The sequence below is a fragment of the Pongo abelii genome, chromosome 4 (genome assembly GCF_028885655.2).
Source record: "Pongo abelii isolate AG06213 chromosome 4, NHGRI_mPonAbe1-v2.0_pri, whole genome shotgun sequence".
NCBI lineage: Eukaryota > Metazoa > Chordata > Mammalia > Primates > Hominidae > Pongo > Pongo abelii.
In genome coordinates, this window is record NC_071989.2 from 2748210 (window position 1) to 2769168 (window position 20959).

At 45.2% G+C, this 20959-nt stretch overlaps 1 protein-coding gene across 2 annotated transcripts; it reads left to right on the forward strand.

Moving 5' to 3' along the window:
- The first annotated feature begins 35 nt into the window (after nt 1–35).
- IRX2-DT (IRX2 divergent transcript) lies at nt 36–6769 on the forward strand. Of its 2 annotated transcripts, XM_009240572.4 has the most exons (4): nt 36–641; nt 799–932; nt 1461–3120; nt 3217–3582. In XM_009240572.4, the coding sequence occupies exons 1-3, from the start codon at nt 443–445 to the stop codon at nt 1563–1565; spliced, it is 438 nt and encodes a 145-aa protein (XP_009238847.2). In that variant the 5' UTR covers nt 36–442; the 3' UTR covers nt 1566–3120; nt 3217–3582. The 2 variants fall into 2 exon arrangements, 1 of the variants encoding a protein (XP_009238847.2); XR_010139908.1 differs by lacking the exons at nt 36–641; nt 1461–3120 and having other exon boundaries at nt 649–932; nt 3217–6769.
- The last annotated feature ends 14190 nt before the right edge of the window (nt 6770–20959 follow it).

A 20959-nucleotide genomic window follows, 5' to 3' on the forward strand; every position in this document is an offset into this window, starting at 1 on the left:
AGAGAGGGGAGGGAGGCAGGGGAGGGAGGAGGCGACGGAGGCGGGCGGCGGGAGGGACCGGCAGGCTTTTGTGGCGCAGCCGCCTCTCTAGCAGCTCCGGCCCCAGCCCGCGGCTCGCGGACCTGCAGCCCAGCCCGGCCGGGCTGCGTGCCCCGGCGCGCACCCCTCCCACTCCCACCCACTCGGAGCCACGTCCCCTGCCCCGCTCCGGCCGGCTCCCACCGTCCCCGGCCACCTTCTTCGCCCCTGCCCGGCCCCCGACCCTTCCAGCCACCACCCCGCCCCCACCCCCTTCTCCACCCGCACGGACTAGGCAGAGGCCGCCCGCGGTCAGGCCAGGCCGGGTCCAATTAGGGGACTCACAGCCTGCCCCGCTGTGCACCCCGAGGAGGCCCGGCCCCTGTGTCCAATCCGGAAGTCGCAGGGAAGTAGGGAGGTCAGGATGGTGGCGCCCGCGGCTCGGGTCTTCCTCCGGGCAGTGCGCGCGGCTCTCACTTCCACGGTCCCGGACCTGCCCTGCCTCCTGGCCCGAGGCTCCCCGCGTGGCCTCGCGTCTGGTCGCCTACCCCTCGCGGCCCGCTCCGCCCAGCATGGACCTGGATCCGGGGCGCCTTGGTTGCGAATTGCCGGGAGAGCCCTGAGGTGAGCTTTCTGCCCCCAAATCCGCAGCGCAACCCCCGGGGCCCTGAACGTTACGACTTTCCACTGTTGGGAATGCCGCCAGGGCTGCACCTAAGAAGACGCCGTCCCCTAAAGAGTTTTATTTTATTTTGTTTTTCTGAGTTGACTCCTCCTTCGGATTTGTGTTGTCAAAACACTGGGGGGATGATTGCTACCTGATAAACCGCCTCTGGCAGGACCTGAAGCCTCCCAGTTACCTCGGGAACGGGCAGGAGCTCAGGTTGGCGCCGCCGGTGCAGTGGGCATTACAGGTAGCTCAGGTGACGCGCTGCTGGAGTAGGGGGGCGGTTGCTTTGCGGGGCTCAGAAGCGAGGCGGTTGACGAGGGTTCCTAGGACCCCAGCTTCCTAGAACCCGCTCCTCATCACGTTTCTCCATCCCTTTTCCACTCGGGGATGGCCGAAGAGGGCGTCTGGCCGCCCACTCCGAAGGGTCACCTATGGGGGGCGCTCAGGGGGATGGAAGAGTGTCAGGTCTGTACTGGCCTATTGGGAGCACCCACCCAACAGGTGCCTCTATCCTCGGAAGCCGTCTCGGGTGGGTGCGGTGGAGGGGAGAGTGCAGTGGCCTGGGGCGGGCCTCAGCTCAGGCCTGCAGCCGACTCCTGCACCCCTGCTGGCCCTGCAGCCTGCGGAGCGGCCTTAGTGATCTCAGGACCCAGGGCATGTTGCGGCCTCCCTGTGGTGCGGCTGCAGCGGCGCGGAGGGAGCGGAGCTCAGGTTGCCAGTCCGGTCCCGGGCGCAAGAGAAACACTCACGGCATCAGGCTGTCTTTCCCCAGGTGCAAGGGAACCAGTTGCAAACTGCAGTGCTGTGCTTGAGGATGCCTCCTCCTGAGCCGGCAGGCAGGGCGACGCTCCCGGTAGGCGCGGTCCAGGCACGTTAACCCTCCCGCCAGGAGCTCCCGAGCCGAGCCACTCGCCCCCTACCAGTTATCCCACCCACCCCTTCGCCCACACTGCTCCCCCACCACTCTTCCTACAAACCACACCCCCATCCTGCACACATCCTCTTCAGGTCATCTCAACACACGCACACGCACACACACCCACGACCACCTCTCCCTCCACCCACAGACAACCCGTTCCCACAGGCTGGGGCTCCTGCAACGACCCAGCGGGGGGTTTCAACCTTGCTGCGACTCCACATGGGACATCCTAATTCAGTCCAGGACAGATAGTTTTAATCAATTACTATAGAGTTGAAAAACAGAGAGAGAGAGAAAGCAGCCGGGTTGGGTAAGCCGTCGACAGTCTGCGACATTTTTGCGCTTCCTGGGAGGGAATTCCTCCAAGAAGAGGGGTAAATGAGAGGCCCACACGCTGGAAGGCAAACACAAACACTGGCAGATCAGATGGCAACCTTTAGGGTTCCTTTACGATCAGATCAGTTTAAATGAAAAAAAAAAATCGGTGTAATTTTTATCACCAGGGAGCACTGGCCTGGAGTATTTCCATTTCTAAAGAGCGGCTCCCGCTGTGGTTTCATTAGCATTTGGGGCTCATCCTCCCTCCCCGTCCCTTGACGCCCCCCCCCTCCCCACCGCCGGACCTCTGCCAGGGGCAGAAGAGAAAACAGCCAGTTATTACAAAAACATCCTCAGTTTAGAGCTGGAGTGTCTGCTCTGGATACAGTCGATTCTGACATCAATTAAATATATAACCAGACATGTGCAGTGACGGGGAGGGTCCCCTCACCCAGGGTGCATCTCCAGAAACGCCGCCTGCCCTTCCCCTCTCTTTAGCTCAGTGTTGGGAGTTTGAAGACGGCCTCTTCCCGTCCTGTGTGTATTTTCCCCCCAGCAATTATACTCCTCCTCTGAAATCTAAATTTTCCATACCGCTGCTGCCTGTTACTAATAAAAACCGTCTACCTTGCACTATTAAACAGTCGACTCTTACTACATGCCGTTTTTATTGGTAGTGACTGTAGCAAATTAAAATGCCTACGCAGGGACATTAAAAACTTGCACTCGTCATTGTTATTGAAATATATAAACTCCGTTTTGCTTTAAAGCTCTCTGATATTAAAGAAAAAAAATCACTTTCCTTCTTCTTAAGTTAAAGTTGGCTTGGTCTTCTTCTTCTTAAAAAAAAAAAATCAATCACGAGAAAACATGCTGCCAGCGTGGAGTCTTGGCGCGGCGGTCCCGGCGAGGCTGCCTGAGAGGGTGGCGGGCTCAGCCCGGACTCGGTCTCGGGGCCACGAGGGCTGCAAGGCCGCGGCTCCCGAAGAGGAGGGCCTGGGATGTTTTGCTCAAGGGCGAGGGGGGTGCTCAGGCCTGTGGGGTCGCTGGGGAGGGCCCGGCACTTGGCTTCTGAGGCTTTTCAGTTGCCATCCGAGCTGGAGGGAGGGAATGAGCAGGCACGCAGGGGAAACCCAGTAACTGCTTTGAAAACGCGACCCCTGGCCACAGTAACCCAGGCGATGCGCAGTTTCAGGTTCACGGTGGGCCCTGCCCCCTTTCCTAGGTGTGCTCTAGGAGGTGGGGAAAAAGTTCACACTGTTTCTATTTTTCTTTATTGTCCCTGCAACAGCCAAAGAATTTAGAACGAGTCTACGTGGACACGCAAGTTTCAGCGAGCGGGGATTTCCTGCGAGGCCGAGGGCGAGGAACAGCCGACTCCGGAGGCTCGGGCTCGGGGTCTCCCCGGGAACGCGGCCGACTCACAAGGCCGGGGCGCTCGCCGGGCTCGGCGCCGTCCTCCGTGTCGCGGGGACGGAAGGAGGCGACGCAGACCAGGAGTCGTGCGCGCGGGCGGCGAGGGGGCGCTGTGGCCCGTGTCTGCCGGCCTGAGCCCCAGCAACGGTGGGCGCGACCCACCTCCTCCCACGGCGGCTTAATTCGGGGAGGAAGAAAAAACGGCATCAAGGCATTTCAATAAAACCTAAGCGATTCCTGATCCTTTCTCATTGTGGTTCCTTCTGAGCTTTCGGTGTCTGGCGGGGAAACAGTTACCGTTCGAGGGTGTGGCAAACTTTTTTGGCAATTAAGATGAAATAGGCACTTTTATGTGGGTTTCCTTTAATGTAGTAACACTGGAAATGTAAGTAGTTTCAATGCATCAAATCACATCGCTACCGTATTCACGGTCACCGGCCCTCCCGTTCCAGGGCTCCCCGCGTTTGTCGAGGGAGAGAGCGAGGCAGGAACAGGGGGCCGGGGACACGAGGAGCTTGGCTAAGAAATTTTTCTTTTCTTTGAAAACAAATACGTCGTTAAAATGGAACAAAATTTAAGTCAACATGGAACCCACATCTCTTTCAAACCTCGTTTCTAGGTCTAGTACTCTGTGAGTAGGTTGGACTGGATTTCACGCGCAACCGGCATTTCTAGGCCCACAAAGACGCTTCCGAGGCCTAAATGTTTTCCTGGAAAACACGTGCAGAGGAGCATCCGTGGGAGGCTGAGGGGTCCCCGCAGCTCCAGTCCTGGCAGGATGTGCGAGGCCTCTCGAGGTTTTCAAATGGGCCCCCGAGGCCTGGGAGATCCCCGAGTAGCCACGCGGGCGCCACTTCAGGGACTCGGGGCGGCGGCTACTGTGGGCTGGGAGGGCCCCCGCCGGGGCTGCTCTGAGAGCCTGGACCCGGAACCCTGCGCGCTCTCTTTTCTTTTTCTTTCGTTTCTTTCTTTCTTATTTATTTATAATTTGCATTCTAGGGACCTCGTATTCAGGTAACCAGCTCTTGCTTACTTAACTGCCCTGTTTTTAGCTCCGGATTTCTGGGAGGTCTCCCCATGGCTAACTTGTCCCTCCAGGCTTCCTTTAGTGCTCTGCAAAATTTGCCTTCCTCCCACAGATGCCCCGCCTCCGACGTGCTTCCTGAAGTTTCTCTCCCGCTCAGGGTGCCCACAATCCTGAATTCTCCAGCGTCTCGCCGACTCCGTCTCTATCCTCCTCTCCTTCCTAATCTGGCGCTGGCTTCGCCCTTTTCTCTCTCCTCCTCCTTCCTACGCGCCCCGCCCCCTCCCCGCAGGTCGCCCCTCTCCCCGCCCGGGTCGGGAGCCCCTCGTGGCCAGGCGTCCCCGCGGCTCAAGGCCGAGGTCCCGCCAGGCTGGGCCGCTCGTGGGCGGCTCTCACCCGGCATACCCTGGAAACGGCGCGTCCCGCCAGCTGCGGCTCCAGCCTGGGAGGGAGCGCGGCGCGGGGAGCCTGCAGCGTCGGGAGAATGAGGAAAAGGGACATTCCTTGGAAAGGGACAGAGCCGAGTTCCTTAAAGGGATCGCAGTTGAAAAAGACCCTCTTCAGAATCAGCAACGACCTGGCCGCCTTAGTTCCTCAACAGGAGATGGTTCGAAGATGAAATGTTTGAAACTCCGCCGCCGTTTCACCTTTGCACACACGCGCACTGCAGGCCCAGATCCGCACAGAGACGCAGACACGCGCGCACTCGCGCTTCCCGGAGAGGTCGGCGCGTCTCGCTGAAGCTGTTCTGGTCAAGTGGAGTTTTCGGGGCTTTGTTTTGTTTTTATTTTGTCTTTTAAATGTGTTTTACAAGACAGTCTTCAGCAGAACTTAGCTCCCTCAACCCCCCGTCCCTCCAGCAACTCCTCCGTGGCTCTGCAATCTTCTATTTAAACACCAGAGCGCACCTCGGTGCTGGCCTCGGCGGGGGTGCGGGGTGCGGGTCGCGGGGTGTGCGGTCGCCCAGGAGGCTGCGAAGAGTGCAGGGGTCAGCTCCATCCCGACGAAAGCAGATAGGACTCCTCGCTCGCAAGAAACACCGGAGAAAAGGAAATAATTCCTCGAGTGTTTTTACAATGATTTTAATCCAACCAGCGAGGCTCTAAAGAGCGTTTGTCTTGAGGCCATGTTGAATACCCTTTGCAAACTGTAAATTCTGCGTGTGTGCCCGAAACAGCTAGCCCTGACCGGGGGCTCGGCAGCACATGGCCAGGCACATACCGAACTCCTCCTTCCCAAACCCTTCTGCAGGATCCTGCACCCCTGGAGTATAGAGGCAGCGGGAGGGAGGGTTGGGTTTTGCTTTCTTTGCTTTTTATTTTTATTTTTTAATATGGCTGGGAATGCAGAAATTTTTAAAATGGATACATTTGAGTGTGTTAAAAGTAAAAACTTCTCTTGGACAAAACATAAACTGCTAACCCCAACGGGGGAGAAGATATTTGCCGCACATGTAAATAACAGAGACTGTTCTACAGCACCAGGAGGAATTCTGACTGCCAATGGGTGAAGACGAGGCACCCAGGGAAATAAAGGGGCAAGGATAGGGGCAGCCCTCCACGCAGAGGAGACGCCTGAGAATGCGCACATTCGCTGGTTGTCTATCTCTAGACAACAGGAGATGCCACTTCACACCAATCGAAGACACCCAGCAAGGCCTAGAGTGTGCACTGTTCACACTCTCCCTGCGGTGCAGTTTAAATTTCTACAGAGAAATTCGGGAGACATTTGGCCGCATCTGAAAGCGCAGAAGGTGGGTGCTCCCTGGCACCCAGCACACAGGTGCTGGGGAAGCGGGGACGAGGCAGCCCTGGGGCATGGTTTGCAGGAGTGCAAGACTGGAAGCCTCCTCCACGGCAACCACTCCAGGCCTGGATAAAGAATTCGTGGCATATTTCAGGGAACAGAATGTCCCCTGGGGCGAAAGGGGATGAAGTCATTCTACTTGTACCAACTTGAGTGCCTCCTAAAAGTGTAACCTTGGGGGCGGGGATACAGAAGGATGATGCTGACAATGGAATTTAAAAACAAACAGCAATATTGTGTGGTGTCTACAGGCATGGGGGTGGAGGAGCTGCTGCATCACCATGGGAGCACAAGTCTCCCACGCATCTCAGGCCCGGGGAATCTTTAAAGAGGGAGAGACAGCATGGGAGGAGGACTTAAGCTATTAGTCATGTTTTATTTCTGAAAACTAGATCTGAAGTAACTGTAGCAAAATGTTAACAATTCTTACCTTGGAATACTGGTTACTTGGGATTATATTACTGAATTTTTTCATCATGTGAAATATTTTATATTTTGACGATTAAAACTAAATAGTAGCTTTTTATAAAAGTGTCATATACACTGAAGTATAATGTGCTAATTTGGGATTCATTTAAATAAAACAGCTTTCTTCAAATATTTTATTTTTAATGTCTCGTCTCTTGTCTCAACTCCCCCACCTTTAAAAAACCCGAACATGTCTTGGAATTGCCATTTAGCCTTAAAGGGGATTCCAGCTGCACGCATGTCTTTGTGCCCCAGGCCTGAGCATCCTGTAGAGGTTGTCCCAGCCCTGGCCCTCCCTCCACTTCCTCTCCAAGCCCAGGGCCTGGTTCCCACTTTGCTCATGGTGGTGCATGAGGGGAAGGGGTGCACTCTGGAGGCAAAGGACAAGCCTGGGTGTGCTGGGCACAGTGTGGCTGCACGCCATCACCCGCATGCGTCTACGGGAAAAGACGTGCTTCTACATGCCATTTGACATGTTCTCATTCCAGAGTGTTTGTGGTATAAAGAATATAGCCTGGAAAGGAAAAGGGCAGTCGGAGGCAGAGGGGAAGGCTGGCCTTCGGTGCTCGACTGGACTCCAGGTTCCTGGCAGGCCCTTTCCCCTTCCACATCTCTCACTCTCAGCGTAGAACACAGGGCCTTTCTGGTCCTTATGCTCCTTCCAGAAACAACCAGTTCTGCCTAGTTCTCTTCACCGTGGCCAGAAGAAGCTGGATCTTTGCAAATACAAATCTGCTGAGAGCCCCAGCACAGTGGGAGGCCGTCGGGGCTGGCCTTGGTCAGTAGTTAGAAGGTGATGTGTTTGGATGTGTGTTCCCTCCAAATCTCATGCTGACATGTGGCCTCCAGTATTAGGGACGGGCCTCATGGGAGGTGTCGAGGTCATGGATGCAGAGTGGCCTCCAGTATTAGAGGTCGACCTCGTGGAGGTATTGAGGCCGTGGATGCAAAGTCCTCATGAACTGCTTGGCACAGTAATGAGTGGTCATGAGTTCACAGGAGAACTGGGACTCCTTCTTCTCTCTCTTGTTCCCACTCTTGCCCTGTGACATGCCTGATCCCCCATTGCCTTCTGCCATGATTGGAAACTTCTGGAGGCCTCCCCAGAAGCAGATGCCAGCACCACACTTCCTGTACAGCCTGAAAACCATGAACCAGAATAAACATTTTTTTCTTTACAAATTACCAGTCTCAGGTATTCCTTTATAGCAATGCAAACGAACTGAGACACGAGGTCTGCATATTTGATTCTATTTCTCGCTGTGCTCAGAACTAGGCAGGGAGGAGGGTGCTGTTTCCTGGGAAGTCACACAAGTCCAGCCCTCCCTCTGCTGATGTGCCCAACCACCCTGTGGAGCTGCTTCGGCCTGTGGACTCCAGCCCTGGTCAGTAGTTAGAAGGTGATGTGTTTGCAGCCCTTGTCTCTCTGCCTGCAGCCACGCTCCCTGCCAGGTCAGGGCTCTCCAGGTGGCTTCTTCCCGTAAGCTTCACATTCATTTCTCCCCTTGGAGGTCAGCAGAGGCCCAGGAGGCTCCCAGAGCTCTGCAGCAGCAGCTGCCAGAACTGCAGGTTCTTGTTGGGATGGTTCTCTGGCCTCAGCCCAACCCCTGACTCCACGCCTGGTATGTTGGGGGCACTAGACAAACATTGATTAAATGAACGTATATGAGAAAGAACGAATGACTCACTCTTGGTTATTTATGTTTATTTCTAAAAGGCATGGCGGGGTGATGAAGGAGATAAACAAGAATGACAGGAACGCTTGCTCACAGGCCCCCTGCCCCACCAAGAGCCGTCACTAGACCTGACCCGGGTGAACCACCCAGGCTCCACCCAGATCATTTGATGGCACTCTGCAGCAGCACAGGCTCCCAAGAATAAAGAAAGAACAGTTTCGTAGGTTAAATTTTAGGGTTCGGTAAATAGATATGTACATTTAAAATAATATTTAGTTAGTAAAATAAATTCTTACATTAACAATCAACCCAAAACCATGTGTTCCTTGAGAAAAGAAGACATGTATTTTTATCGTTCTATTCCAAAGGAACTCCACAGCTCCCAGCACACAGTGAGTGCTCAATACAGCTAGTTGAGGGAATGAATGAATGCATGTTGAAGTCTGGGGAAAAAGAACGTTTAATAAAAGCAAACAAACTTTAATGATATTTGCAGTAAAAAAACAAACAAAAAGAGTGGACAAGAGTTATAGATATCATATTTGAAAAGCAAATTAGATCCCAGCAAGGCTTTGTAGACATAGACAAGTTTATTCTAAAATATACGTGGAAAGACATGGGCCTTAGAATAGCTAAAACAATTTGAAAAAGAAGAATCAAGTGGGAGAAATCAGCACACCCAATTTCAAGATATTTATATGGCTATAGTAATCAACATAGAGTGATGTTGGTGGATGGATAGGCCTTAATCAATGGAACAGAACAGAAAACCCAGAAATTGACCCACATAAGTATGCTCCATTTATTTTTGACAAAGGCACAAAACACTTCAATGTTTCAACTTTGTTGAAAAGTTGGCCTTTTCAACAAATGGAGCTGGAGCAATTAGACATCCATTAAGAAAAAAAAAGTTGACTTTACGTAAAAATTAACCAAAAATGAATCACAGACTTAAATGGAAAATGGAAAATTATAAAACTTGAGAAAAATAGGATAACGTCTTCAAGACCTAGGGCTTGGCAGAGTTTTCAGATCAGATATCAAAACACAATACATAAAGGCAAAATCTTGATTAGCTGGACTTCATCAAAATGTAAAACTTTTGCTTGTGAAAGACGCTTAAGATAACAAAAAGATGTATTAGAGACGGAGAGAAAATATTTGCAAACCACATATCTGATTAAGGACTCATATTTATAATATATATATAGAAACACAATAGTAAAACAGAGACCCCCCCCAAAAAAAAAAGAAAAAAAAAACCCAGAAACACAAACCAATTAGAATTTAGGGGGAAAAACACAAATGTATTTTCTGTTTTTCAAAGAAAAAATACAGATGGTTAAAAAAAAAAAAAAAAAGCACATACAATGATTTTAACCCTTTAATCTTCAAGGAAATGCAAATTAAAACCACAGTGAGATCTATATATCTATCAGAGTAGCAAAAATCTAAAAACAGTAGCAATACCTACTACCGCAAAAAGGCAGAGAAACAGGTCACTCATACATTGTTGGTGGGAATATAAAATCTTACATCCATTCTGGAAAACAGTCTGGAAGTTTCTTATAAAACTGGAGATGCAGCTACCATACAATCCAGCAATTGTCTTCACGGGTGCTGGTCCCAGAGACTTTTATGTTTCACACAGAAGCCTGTATACCAACAGTCACAGCAGCTTTATTTGTAATGGGCAAAAACCAGAATCAGCCCAGATGTCCTGGGCAGGCTTTAGGCAGGGAGTAAAATAGTTTGATTTACTTTTTAAAGGAAGATTGGTTGAGATATAATTAACATACCAGAAAACTTATCTATTTTAAGTCTACAGTTCAATGATGTTTGGTATATTTAAAGAGTAGTGCAACCTTCACAGCAATCTAATTTTAGAAATTTCTGTCTTCCCGGAATGAAACCCTTGCATACTTTGGAAGTCTTGCATCTGGACTTCTCTGCTGAAGATATTGTTTCTGAGTTTCGCTGCTAGTGGCTTTCTTCGCAATAGCTAGAGAGTAAAGAGTGTCTGTCTGCTGAAGGATGACTAAGCAGAGTGTGGTTTATCTGCACAGGGGAACAGCACTGAGCAACCACAGGGGAGGGCTTCGTTGTTTGTAGAAGGAGACTAGACCCTGTTATAGGCAGATGGAGGGGAGGGAGCAGGAGGCTGGGCCCATCCTCCCAGCTCTGAGCTGGAAAGAAGGGAGGGAAGGAAGAAGGGAGGAAGGAGAAAGGGAGGAGAGATAAAAAAAGAGGAAGAAGGAAAAAGGAAGGAATAAAAAAAAGAAAAATTGAAGGAAGAAAGAGGGAAGGAATGAAGGAAGGAAGGGAGGGAGGAAAGGAAGAAAAGAAAGGAAGAAAAGGAAGTCAAGAAAGGAAGAAAGGAAAAGGAAGAAGAAAAAGAGGAAGACACAGCATCTACCGCAGTGTTTAGAAAGCTCTTTATATGCATACATAAGAAATTATATGTATACAAATATATATTTTTCTAAGTAATATATACATTTAGAAAAATGTGAAGATGGATAAGTAGTTCTAAAATGCTTAGTGCAATGTGTAATTTCCTGCTCTGCCATCTGCAGCTTAAAGTACTGCTTCTTAGAGGCAGTATTTGCAGTTATTCTGACTTTTTTTTAAGCCTTCGCTCTCATGTTATAAAGTAATAATCTTACACTTCTTTGTTGACCTAATCTGTGCCTGAAATTAATTAATTAATTAGTTATTGGCTTCCCATTTTGGAAGGTGAGGGCTAAGGGGAGTGACTCAAGGCTGCAATGGCATTGTCACCATGAGGACCCACAGCTCTAGGATGTACCCTGTCGCTTCTCAGAGTTCCCCAGTGGTCCCTGGAGAGCAGTTGCAGCTGTGGTTCTGGGTGGCAATCCGGCCAGCGCACGTGGACGGCGGGGGGTGGCTATGCCTCTGTTCACCGAGAGCAGTCCCTCCACTTTTGTTTTTCAAATTCTCCCAAGTACATCGAGAAGCATCCAGGCCAGTGTTCTGGCTTTGTCTTGCTTCCTCTTTCAGGAGTGTTATGGTCAATGGGAAGTCGAGGCCTCTCAGGCTCTGGGGGAGCACAGCAAGCCAGGCAGCCACCCTAGGAAGCCCTGACACAGGTGCTGCATTTGCCACCCCATTGTCACCCATGGCTCCACTGCATACCTGTGGGTGACTTTGCTCCCCACAACCACCCTGCCCTGCATCTTTGGCTGGACATTCTTTGCGGTATTTAGGAACATTCTAAATCTCTTTATGGAACGCATCGTCAAGAGCAGTGAAACTTTAGAGAACTACTTCTGCTCTGGCCACTGCAGTGCCCACATCCCACTGCTAACACTGGACTGTACTTGCAGAAGAGTGCTCTCTGAAATTGCCAACAACCTCTCCTAGTCTTTTGCTGAATGGCCCCAGCATCTGCTCAGCAGACACAGGACTGATCTCCTCCAGATCCTTAGCCAGTGTCCCCTCTCCTGGCCTCCTCTGCAGAGAGGGCAACACCAGGCTGGAGGCGTGGGACAACCTCAGCCTCCTGTTAGCACCGGCTGGGGCTTCCTTCTGTACATGCATGGGTCCCAGGCTAAAGGGGAGCTCTGGGAGACCCCTGTCCTCCTGGAGGGCAGTGAGGCCTCCAGTGTTTCTATTAGAGTATATTGTTTTTACTTTAGTTGGAACATATACTTGAGTTTTGTTTAATTTGTGTCCAAATTGTTACTCTGTTGACACAGAGACGTCACCAAAAGTTCTCTTTGATAGTATCCTCTTTGCTGTGTACACAGTCTTTAGGCCTGCCTGTGAGTCTGCATGCACGTGTGTGTGTACACGAGTTACATGCTGGTGTGCAGGGCAGGCTGTGTGTGACTGCACACGTGTATATGTGTGGGGTGCATGTGCGCTTGACTTTTCTAGAATGTCCAGGTATGCAGGTCTCTGGAGACAGGCCTCAGAGAGGTCACCCATAGCTATTGCGGCTACTATTAGATGGTATAATATTGTCATTTCCATCTGATTGCAGGACATGTTTTTATTTTGTTTTTTGGGGGCTGAGTGACAATCTGACTCATTCATTTTCCTTTGAGTGAGAATCTGACAATGTAAGAAAGCATGTGTTTTAAAAACAAGTTCTATCATAAGTTTATCAGTAAAATGGTCTTAATTGATCCAAAACATAATAAGGAATTTTAAAACTTGCCTATAATCAGCACTAGAGTATATCTGACTTAGATCTTCTCTAATTCTAACATTCTTCTTTCTGGGTCTGTGATTCTCCTTCAGATCCTCATTTCATGTCAGGTCTGATCTTTGTTGGAACGGGATACTGTTGTGAGGGTCACACTTGGGTGGGCAGCAGCTCCCTGTGGTCAATGAGTTCCAAGCTTGTTTCGAAGTGAAAGAAGCAGGAGGAGTGTTTGGGACCAGGGCTCTGGAAGGGCCACCAAGCCAGCCAGAAACAGAGGAAGCTGCGCAGCCCCATAGGGAATGTCACCATTTTCTTTTCCAGCCAGGCCAGGACGGAAGTCCAGTACAAGCTCACGGCCATAGCTGTGAGTTTGGGGGCAGCACGGAAAGGCACGCTTCCTGCTGCTTCTCTTGGGAGCACATCTGCCATGGCCACTTGCACTCACCAGGGACCATGGAAGCCACCCCTCTCCCTGGCAGCCATGCTTCTCCCATCTTCCACGGATAGTCACATCCTGCTTCCCTGCCCAGGGTCCCAGGGTGGGTGCTTGGGCAAGTGGGGTCCTTCCTGCCCCCCCATCACACCCAAGGCCCTCAGCTCTGCACCAGCCTTCGCTTGAGCATGCAGGGACATTCTGGTGGTGCTTCTGTCACAAGCACAGGCTCCTGTTCCTCCTGCAGTCTAGCACCCGTCACTAACGTAACAGGTATTTGATATGTTTCTTGAAGAAATGGACAAGAACTTAATGCGACAGACTTTACAATGTTGTTTTTAGAGGTCTTCAAGGGATCAATATGGCACGAGAGCAGAAGATGTGGAGTGTGCTGACAGGGTTACTCCTCTGAGGTGCAAACGTAGGGCAAGTGATGAGGGCAGGGAACAGGCTCGCTTCTGAAGGTGCAGAGCTCGGAACCACATCAGCACCTGCACTCCGGGGAGCTTCCGTGCAAACAGGGGTTTCAGAAGTGTCAGCTGGACAAGTGGGTCATGGCCATCTCATAGGCAGTGTCCTCGTGGCTCTTCTACTTTAAGGAAAGCATAGCAGAGAAGGCACAGAACATTTGACAAGGATGCAAGTCAATGGTAGGTACAATAGGGGCTGTGGCATGGTTTTTCTTTGTTTCTAAAAACAGAGTTATTATCTACAGAAAGATTTGTAAGGATAGAAACAGAATTCCCATTGCTTTTATCATGAGGAATGAAATCTATAGCATGAAAGGAGAAATATTCACATTTTATCACTCCTATACTTTTTGACCATTTTACAATAAGCGTGTATTTGCTGATTTAAAAAATTTGCATATAAAAATGTTGAATTGGAGGTATATCTTAATGAAATGAGAAGAAAATGTTTTTATATATGTTATCTTTTGCAATCTGTGAGTTTTCCACAGATTTATATGACTGAGAGAAATGTTGCTTTCGTACACAGATATTTGGATTAAGGTAGACTATTACACAACTAAGATAAGAGTCTATCTTAATTCAATTCTACACACACATATATTTCCAATTCATATTTAAAAATGAAGTGTTTTTATTTATATATCTTCTCATAGATTAGAAGCCTTGTTTTTTTCAACATTGGCATGTTTATTTACTGCATTTATCTTAAAATAGATGTAAAAGTTTCAAAATCATAATATTGACATGACTACTAACAATAAATGGACTGAGTACAGTTTTAAAAAATTCTTTGCACATCTTTTTGCATCTATAAAATATCACACTTGGGATCTATACTGAAAGCATCATATTCAAACTTCCTTGAAACTATTGTTTTGTCTGTTATCTGTGTTATACACTGAAAGGTTTATTTATTTCTGTGTTCAATTTTAGTGTGTTTCCCCTTTTTGACTTGCTCACATTTTTGCAAAATAACTTACCTGGTTTAAAAGTCGGCTGGGTGCCGTGGCTTATGCCTGTAATCCTAACACTTTGGGAGGCTGAGGCAGGCGGATCACCTAAAGTCGGGAGTTCGAGACCAGCCTGACCAACATGGAGAAATGCCATCTCTACTAAAAATACAACATTAGCCAGGCCTGGTGCGCACCTGTAATCCCAGCTACTCGGGAGGCTGAGGCAGAAGAATCACTTGAACCCAGGAAGTGGAGGTTGTGGTGAGCTGAGATCTCGCGATTGCACTCTAGCCTGGACAACAAGAGCAGAAAATAAATAAATCAATAAATAAGTAAATAAATAAATAAAAAGACAAGTCGTAAGAAGTGTGCTTGGTAGTTTCTGGTGCCTTTCCGTCTCTCCAGCTCACTGCCCCCGCCCTCTCTTCTTCCCTTTCATTAGCTTCCAGGCAGTCTTTCCTGAATTTCTTTTTTCATCTGTAAACACATACACGTATGCATGCACAAGCATAAGTAAACAAATCCTTTTTTCTTTTTATCTTAGGTAAAAGATAACCTATCATACACACTCTTCTGCAACTTGGTACCTTTCTTAATAATAATGAAGATCATAGTAGTGAGTAGAGATTTTCCTTATTTAAAAAAACATGTAAATAGCATTTACTTTAGAAATTCACAGTAGTTATTCAACCAGATCCAATTGCAGGTAATTTGTGCTGTTTATAATCTTTTGCTCTTATAAACAGTGTGGCTACACACGGCCTTCTACACCTGTTGTTTTTTGTTAGTGAAGACACAGTTTCAGAATGGATTCTCGGGAATGGGATTGTGGGCTCCTATAGTGAGTGAGTGTACAATTTTACCAAGAATTGCCAGGTTTCTGCTCTGTTTTGCACTCCTAACATCGGTGTAAGAGATTGCACGTTCCTTTTGCAGCCTAACCAATTCAGACTGCCTAAAGGAACTTGGGATCTTTCTAATATAAAATGTGAAAAATAATATCTAATTGTAGTATTTTAGCAGGGAAAGTTGCACTCATTAAGCCAAGGTTTCCACTGTCCTAAATCATCCCAGGGACAGGTACCAGGCCGCTGGAGATCACACCTGCACCCCAGAGCCCCGGAATCATATCAAATCAGACCATGCTAAACTGTCATGTCTGCCCAGACTCATTTTTTCCCTGGAAACCCCTGTGAAGGCTCTGGCCTTGGGGTCCCCTGGATCCTGCGTCTGCTTCTGGCCATACCTGATGCTCCTCACATGGCCTGGCCTGATGAACTAATTCTCTCTTTTCTTAGGAACGTGGGTAATAAATTCTTCTTTCAATAGCGTCAGCCTCTCTGCCTGGGCACCTCCATGAATTAAAATCCTGTTAGGTATGTTTCAGGATGAAGTGGCATCCCATTGTGGTTTAATTCAAATTTTCTAAATGACAAATGATGTTGATCATCTTTCCATGTACTTGCTTGCCACCCAGGTGTCTTCTTCTTTGAAGCATCTTTTCAACTCTTTTGGCAATTTTTAAATTGTCTTACCTTTCTTCTAATTATTTCCTTATAAAGAGCTTTTACATATTATGGTAACAGCCCTTTTTTAGATAAATGTTTTGCAAATACTTTTTCCCAATCTGCAGTTTGCCTTTTTAATCTTTTAACTTTATTAATCACATTTTTCAAGTAGCAAGACTTTCAATTTTGATAAAGCTCCAATTTACAACATCTCCTTTTTTTTGCTTTGCCTTGTGTATCTATGTGACCGTATCTTCCCTTTAAGAAGTGTTTGCCTAATCCAAGGTCATAAATATTTTCTCTTATTTAATTTTTAGAACTTTTTATGGTTTAATTCTTTGGTTTAAGTCTTTTACAATTTATTTTGGAATATTTTGTTTATGGTGTGTCATGAACATAAGGGTCAATATTTATTTTTACCCATACAGTATCAATTATTAAAGACTATTTTTCCATGGAATTATCTTGCTGCCTTTGACAAAAATCATTTGGCTATTTGAGCATGGGTCAATTTCTAGCTTTTTAACTCTCCCATTGGTGTTTATGTCTATCCTTAGACCAATACCCTACTGTTTTGTTTATTATCTCTTTAGAGTAAGTGTTAAATCATGTAGTGTGTATTTTCCATCTTTATTTTTATTTTATAAAATTATTTTGGAAGTTCTAATTTATTTACATTACATGCAAATTTTGAATTAGCTTCTCAATTTCTACAAAACACCTGCTATAATTTGATTGGAATTAAATTGACAATACAGATCAATTTGTGAATTGCACTCTTAAAGATATGGACTCATTCAGTTCATACATATGGTATACCTTTCTTTTTACTTAGGTTTTAAAAGATTTTTTTCAGGAATGTTTTATGGTTTTTAGTGTACAGATAATGAACACATTTATTAAAATTATGCCTAACCATTTTATCTATTTATGTATTATTTATGCTCTTGGAAATGCATTTTTGTAGCATATTTTTAATTACTTATTGTGAATATATAGAAGTACAACTGATTTTTTTTGTACAATAACTCTGTGTTCTACAACCTTGCTAATTTCAGTAATTAGTTATATTAGCTTTTTAGTAGATTTAAAAAAATCTACATCAATTATTGTGTCTTCTGTAAATAAAGAGTTTTATTTCTTACTTTCCAATTTGTTTGAAAATTTCATGACCTATATTGATTGTAGTGGCTGTGACCTCCAGTGTTCCCTGCCTTGTCTTATCCTAGTTAGGAAGCTCAATCTTTCTTCACTAAGTAGAATGCTACCTGTAAGGGTTTTGTTCTTTTTTTTTTGGTTTGTTTGTTTTTTGTTTTTTTTAGATGGAGTTTCACTCTTGTTGCCCAGGCAGGAGTGCAATGGAGTGATCTCGGCTTACCGCAACCTCCGCCTTCCAAATTCAAGCGATTCTCCTGCCTCAACCTCCTGAGTAGCTGGGATTACAGGCATGGGACACCACACCCAGCTAATTGTTTTTTGTATTTTTGGTAGAGATGGAGTTTCTCTATGTGGATCAGGCTGTCTCAAACTTCCGACTTCAGGCGATCCACTTGCCTCGGCCTCCCAAAGTGCTGGGATTACAGACATGAGCCACCAAGCCCGGCTGACCAATTTTTTTGTTTGTTTGCTTTGTTTTTCCACGTCCTTCATCAGGTTGAGAAAGTTTCCCTCTATTTCTAGTTTCCTAAGAATTTTTATCATGAGTGGAGGGCTGCACTTTTTCTGGAAATTATTTTTCCACACCTGTTGAGATAAACATTTTTTTTCGATTTACTTCTATTATTATAATATGGTATGCTAAGTTAATTCATCTTCAAATGTTAAGCCAACCTTGCATTTGAGATGAATACCACTTAGGGTTAAATTATCATTTACCAGCATTAATATCTCTCATGAGCATAGAAAGAAAAATCATCAAATACATGAGAGAATCATGGTCAGTAGCATACCAGAGGCTAACACACTATGCACAAATTGGGTTCATTCCAAGAATGTAAGATTAACACCATTTTGGAAAATCAATCCATGTAAGTCACCATCTGAATAGAATAAAGAAGAAAAACCTTGTAATCATTTCAACAGATGCAAAATGAGCTGTTGACAAAATTTACAACTCCTTCATTAAGAACACACAGAAAACTGGGTAGAGTGAAATTTCTCATTCTGACAAAAGACATCAGCCAAACATCTAGAGCTGACATCATTGTTCATTAGGAAATATTGAGCGCTTTTAAAGATTGGGAGCAGGGTAAAGATGTCTACTTCTATTCAACAATGTGCTAGAGGTCTTAGCCAGTATAATAAGTCAAGAAGCACAGGAATACATTTGCACGTAAACAAACAAATGAATCAGTAAGACAAAGTGCAGAAAGTTTTTCTAGACAGCCTAGTTTTCTATGAAAAATCCCAGGGCATCTACAAAACATCTCTTAAAATTAACGTGAGAAGTTAACAAAGTCACAGGCTATAAAGCCCATATTTTTTAAAAAAAATCACTTATATTTCTACAAAGAGACAACAAATTACAGAAAAATGTCATTTACAAATACCATTTACAATATCATCAATAATATTAAACAAATGGGAATGAAATAATCAAATATGATGCACAAAAACTCCACATGGAAAACTACAACATAGTGTCCAGCATTATTAAAGAGTTACACATAAGAAAGTGTATAAATAAGATGAGATACAACACAGTCATGGGTTGAAGCCTCTGCATTGCCAATATTTCCATTCTTCCAAGTTGATACGTAGATTTAATGTAATGCCAGTCAAAATCCCAACTGTACTTTTTTGTAGAAACTGATAAATTAATCATAAAGTTTATGTGGAATTAGAAAGGACTAAAATGGTAAAATAATTTGGAAATACACATGCCAACCCAGGGAACTTATGCTATTGGATTCCTGGCCTTACTGTAAAGTTACAGTAGTTAAGACGGTTCCATATTAGTGAAAAGCTGGACCCATAGATCAATGGAACAGAATGCAGAGACCAGATACAGGAGCTGTGATTGTGCCATTGCACTCTATCCTGGGTGGCAGAGTGAGACCCTGTCTGAAAAACAAATAAATAAATAAATAAATAACCCAGCAAAAGATCTATGGATATAGGATCAGTTAATTATTGATATCAATGTCTTGGTGCTAGAACAACTCAATGTCCATACGAAAAAGATGAATTAATCATGTCTCCTACCTCTCATCACATAGAAAATTATTTTAAAATGGATCATAGACCTACATGTAAAAGGAAAAGCATCTAGAAAAAACATCGGAGTAAAGCTGGGCGCGTTGGCTCACGCCTGCAATCCCAGCACTTTGGGAGGCCGAGGTGGGTGGATCATGAGGTCAGGAGATCGAGACCATCCTGGCTAACATGGTGAAACCCCATCTCTACTAAAAATACAAAAAATTAGCCAGACGTGGTGGCGGCCGCCAGTAGTCCCAGCTACTCGGGAGGCTGAGGCAGGAGAATGGCGTGAACCTGGGAGGTGGAGCTTGCAGTGAGCCGAGATGGTGCCACTGCCCTCCAGCCTGGGTGACAGAGCGAGACTCCGTCTCAAAAAAAAAAAAGAAAAAAGAAAAAGAAAAAACATAGGAGTAAAACTCTACAACTTTGAGGTATGCAAATATTTCTAAGCACAAAAACAAGAGTAACAATTTTTAAAAAAGAAAGAAAATTCTCTTTAGGTGACAAGGATTATAAAATGAGAAAGCAAGATACAACATACATGTATATATACATAAACATATTAACTATTATAATAATATAGTGTATACTGTAATTTGTATATAATATTAATTTAATATCATATTATTGTATAATAATATTATAGTCTATTGACAAGAGACTTGTATATATAGCATATCTTATATCGCAAAAAGAAAACAATGAGCTGAATACAAAATTTGCAAATGTCTTGATTTGACACTTCTCAAAAAAAGATACATAAAAGATCAATAAGTGTTTTTGGAATGATTCACATCAGTCTTGAGAGAAACATAAATCTAAACCATAAGGAGATACTGCAACACATTGGTGAGAATGTTTAAAGTTAAAAAGGCAAACAATATCAGCATTGGAGCAACTGAGATTCTCAAGCAGCATTGGTAGAAGTGTAAAATTATACTAGAACTTTGGAGAACAGTTTGGCAGTTTAATATAACCTTAAACATACACTTACCACTTGTTCAGGAAGTTCCACTTCTAGTTATTTACCCAGGATAAATAAAAACATGGGTCTCCTGGAAGATTTGGCCCAAATGCTTGTGATAGCCTTATTACAATTGCCTCAAGCTGGCAACAACCAAAATATTCATCAATATTTGGCTATTCTGAGTGGTTTAGTTATAGGATGTAATTATAGTAAAAATAATTAGTGGTCTAATTATAGGATGTAATATATACAAGCATAGAATGGAAGGAACCACACACCCAGCACAGGTGAATCTCAATATCATCATGCTGAATGGGAGAAAACAGATACAAAAAAGCACATCCTGTGATTTGATTTATGTGGCAGTCTATACCATCTCCAGAGCAATACTGATTAATGCTAACCAATGGTGATAGAAGTCTCCTGGGACTGAGAGAAGGGAAGACTGAGAAGGGATGGGAGAGCATTTTATGGGATGATGGAAGTATTTTATATGCTAGTTGGGGTTGTAATTACATGGATATAGTATGTGTAAAAACTACCAAATTTTACACTTTATATCTGGGCTTTTTAATGTACATAAATTATACCTCAATTAATAAAACATATACTTACATTTTTACTGAAATTATAATGTTTAAAATACTCACTGAAGAGTTTGTATTTATGTTACAATGCCTGTTTATAAACTGTTGTCAGACTGGATATTATCATTTTTATCCTTCTGATCTGATATGTGCTAAGTAATATTTTACTTGTTCTAACTCTCCTTTATATTTATTATATTTGAGGCTGGACATTGTTTCACATATTTATTTACCAATTATCTTTCTGTTTCTGTAAATTGTCTCTTCAGGTCCTTTTCTGTCTACTTGATTGTTAATCTTCTGTTATTAAAAGATATCTTTATATTTTTATGATATTAAGCCTTTTACAGCCAT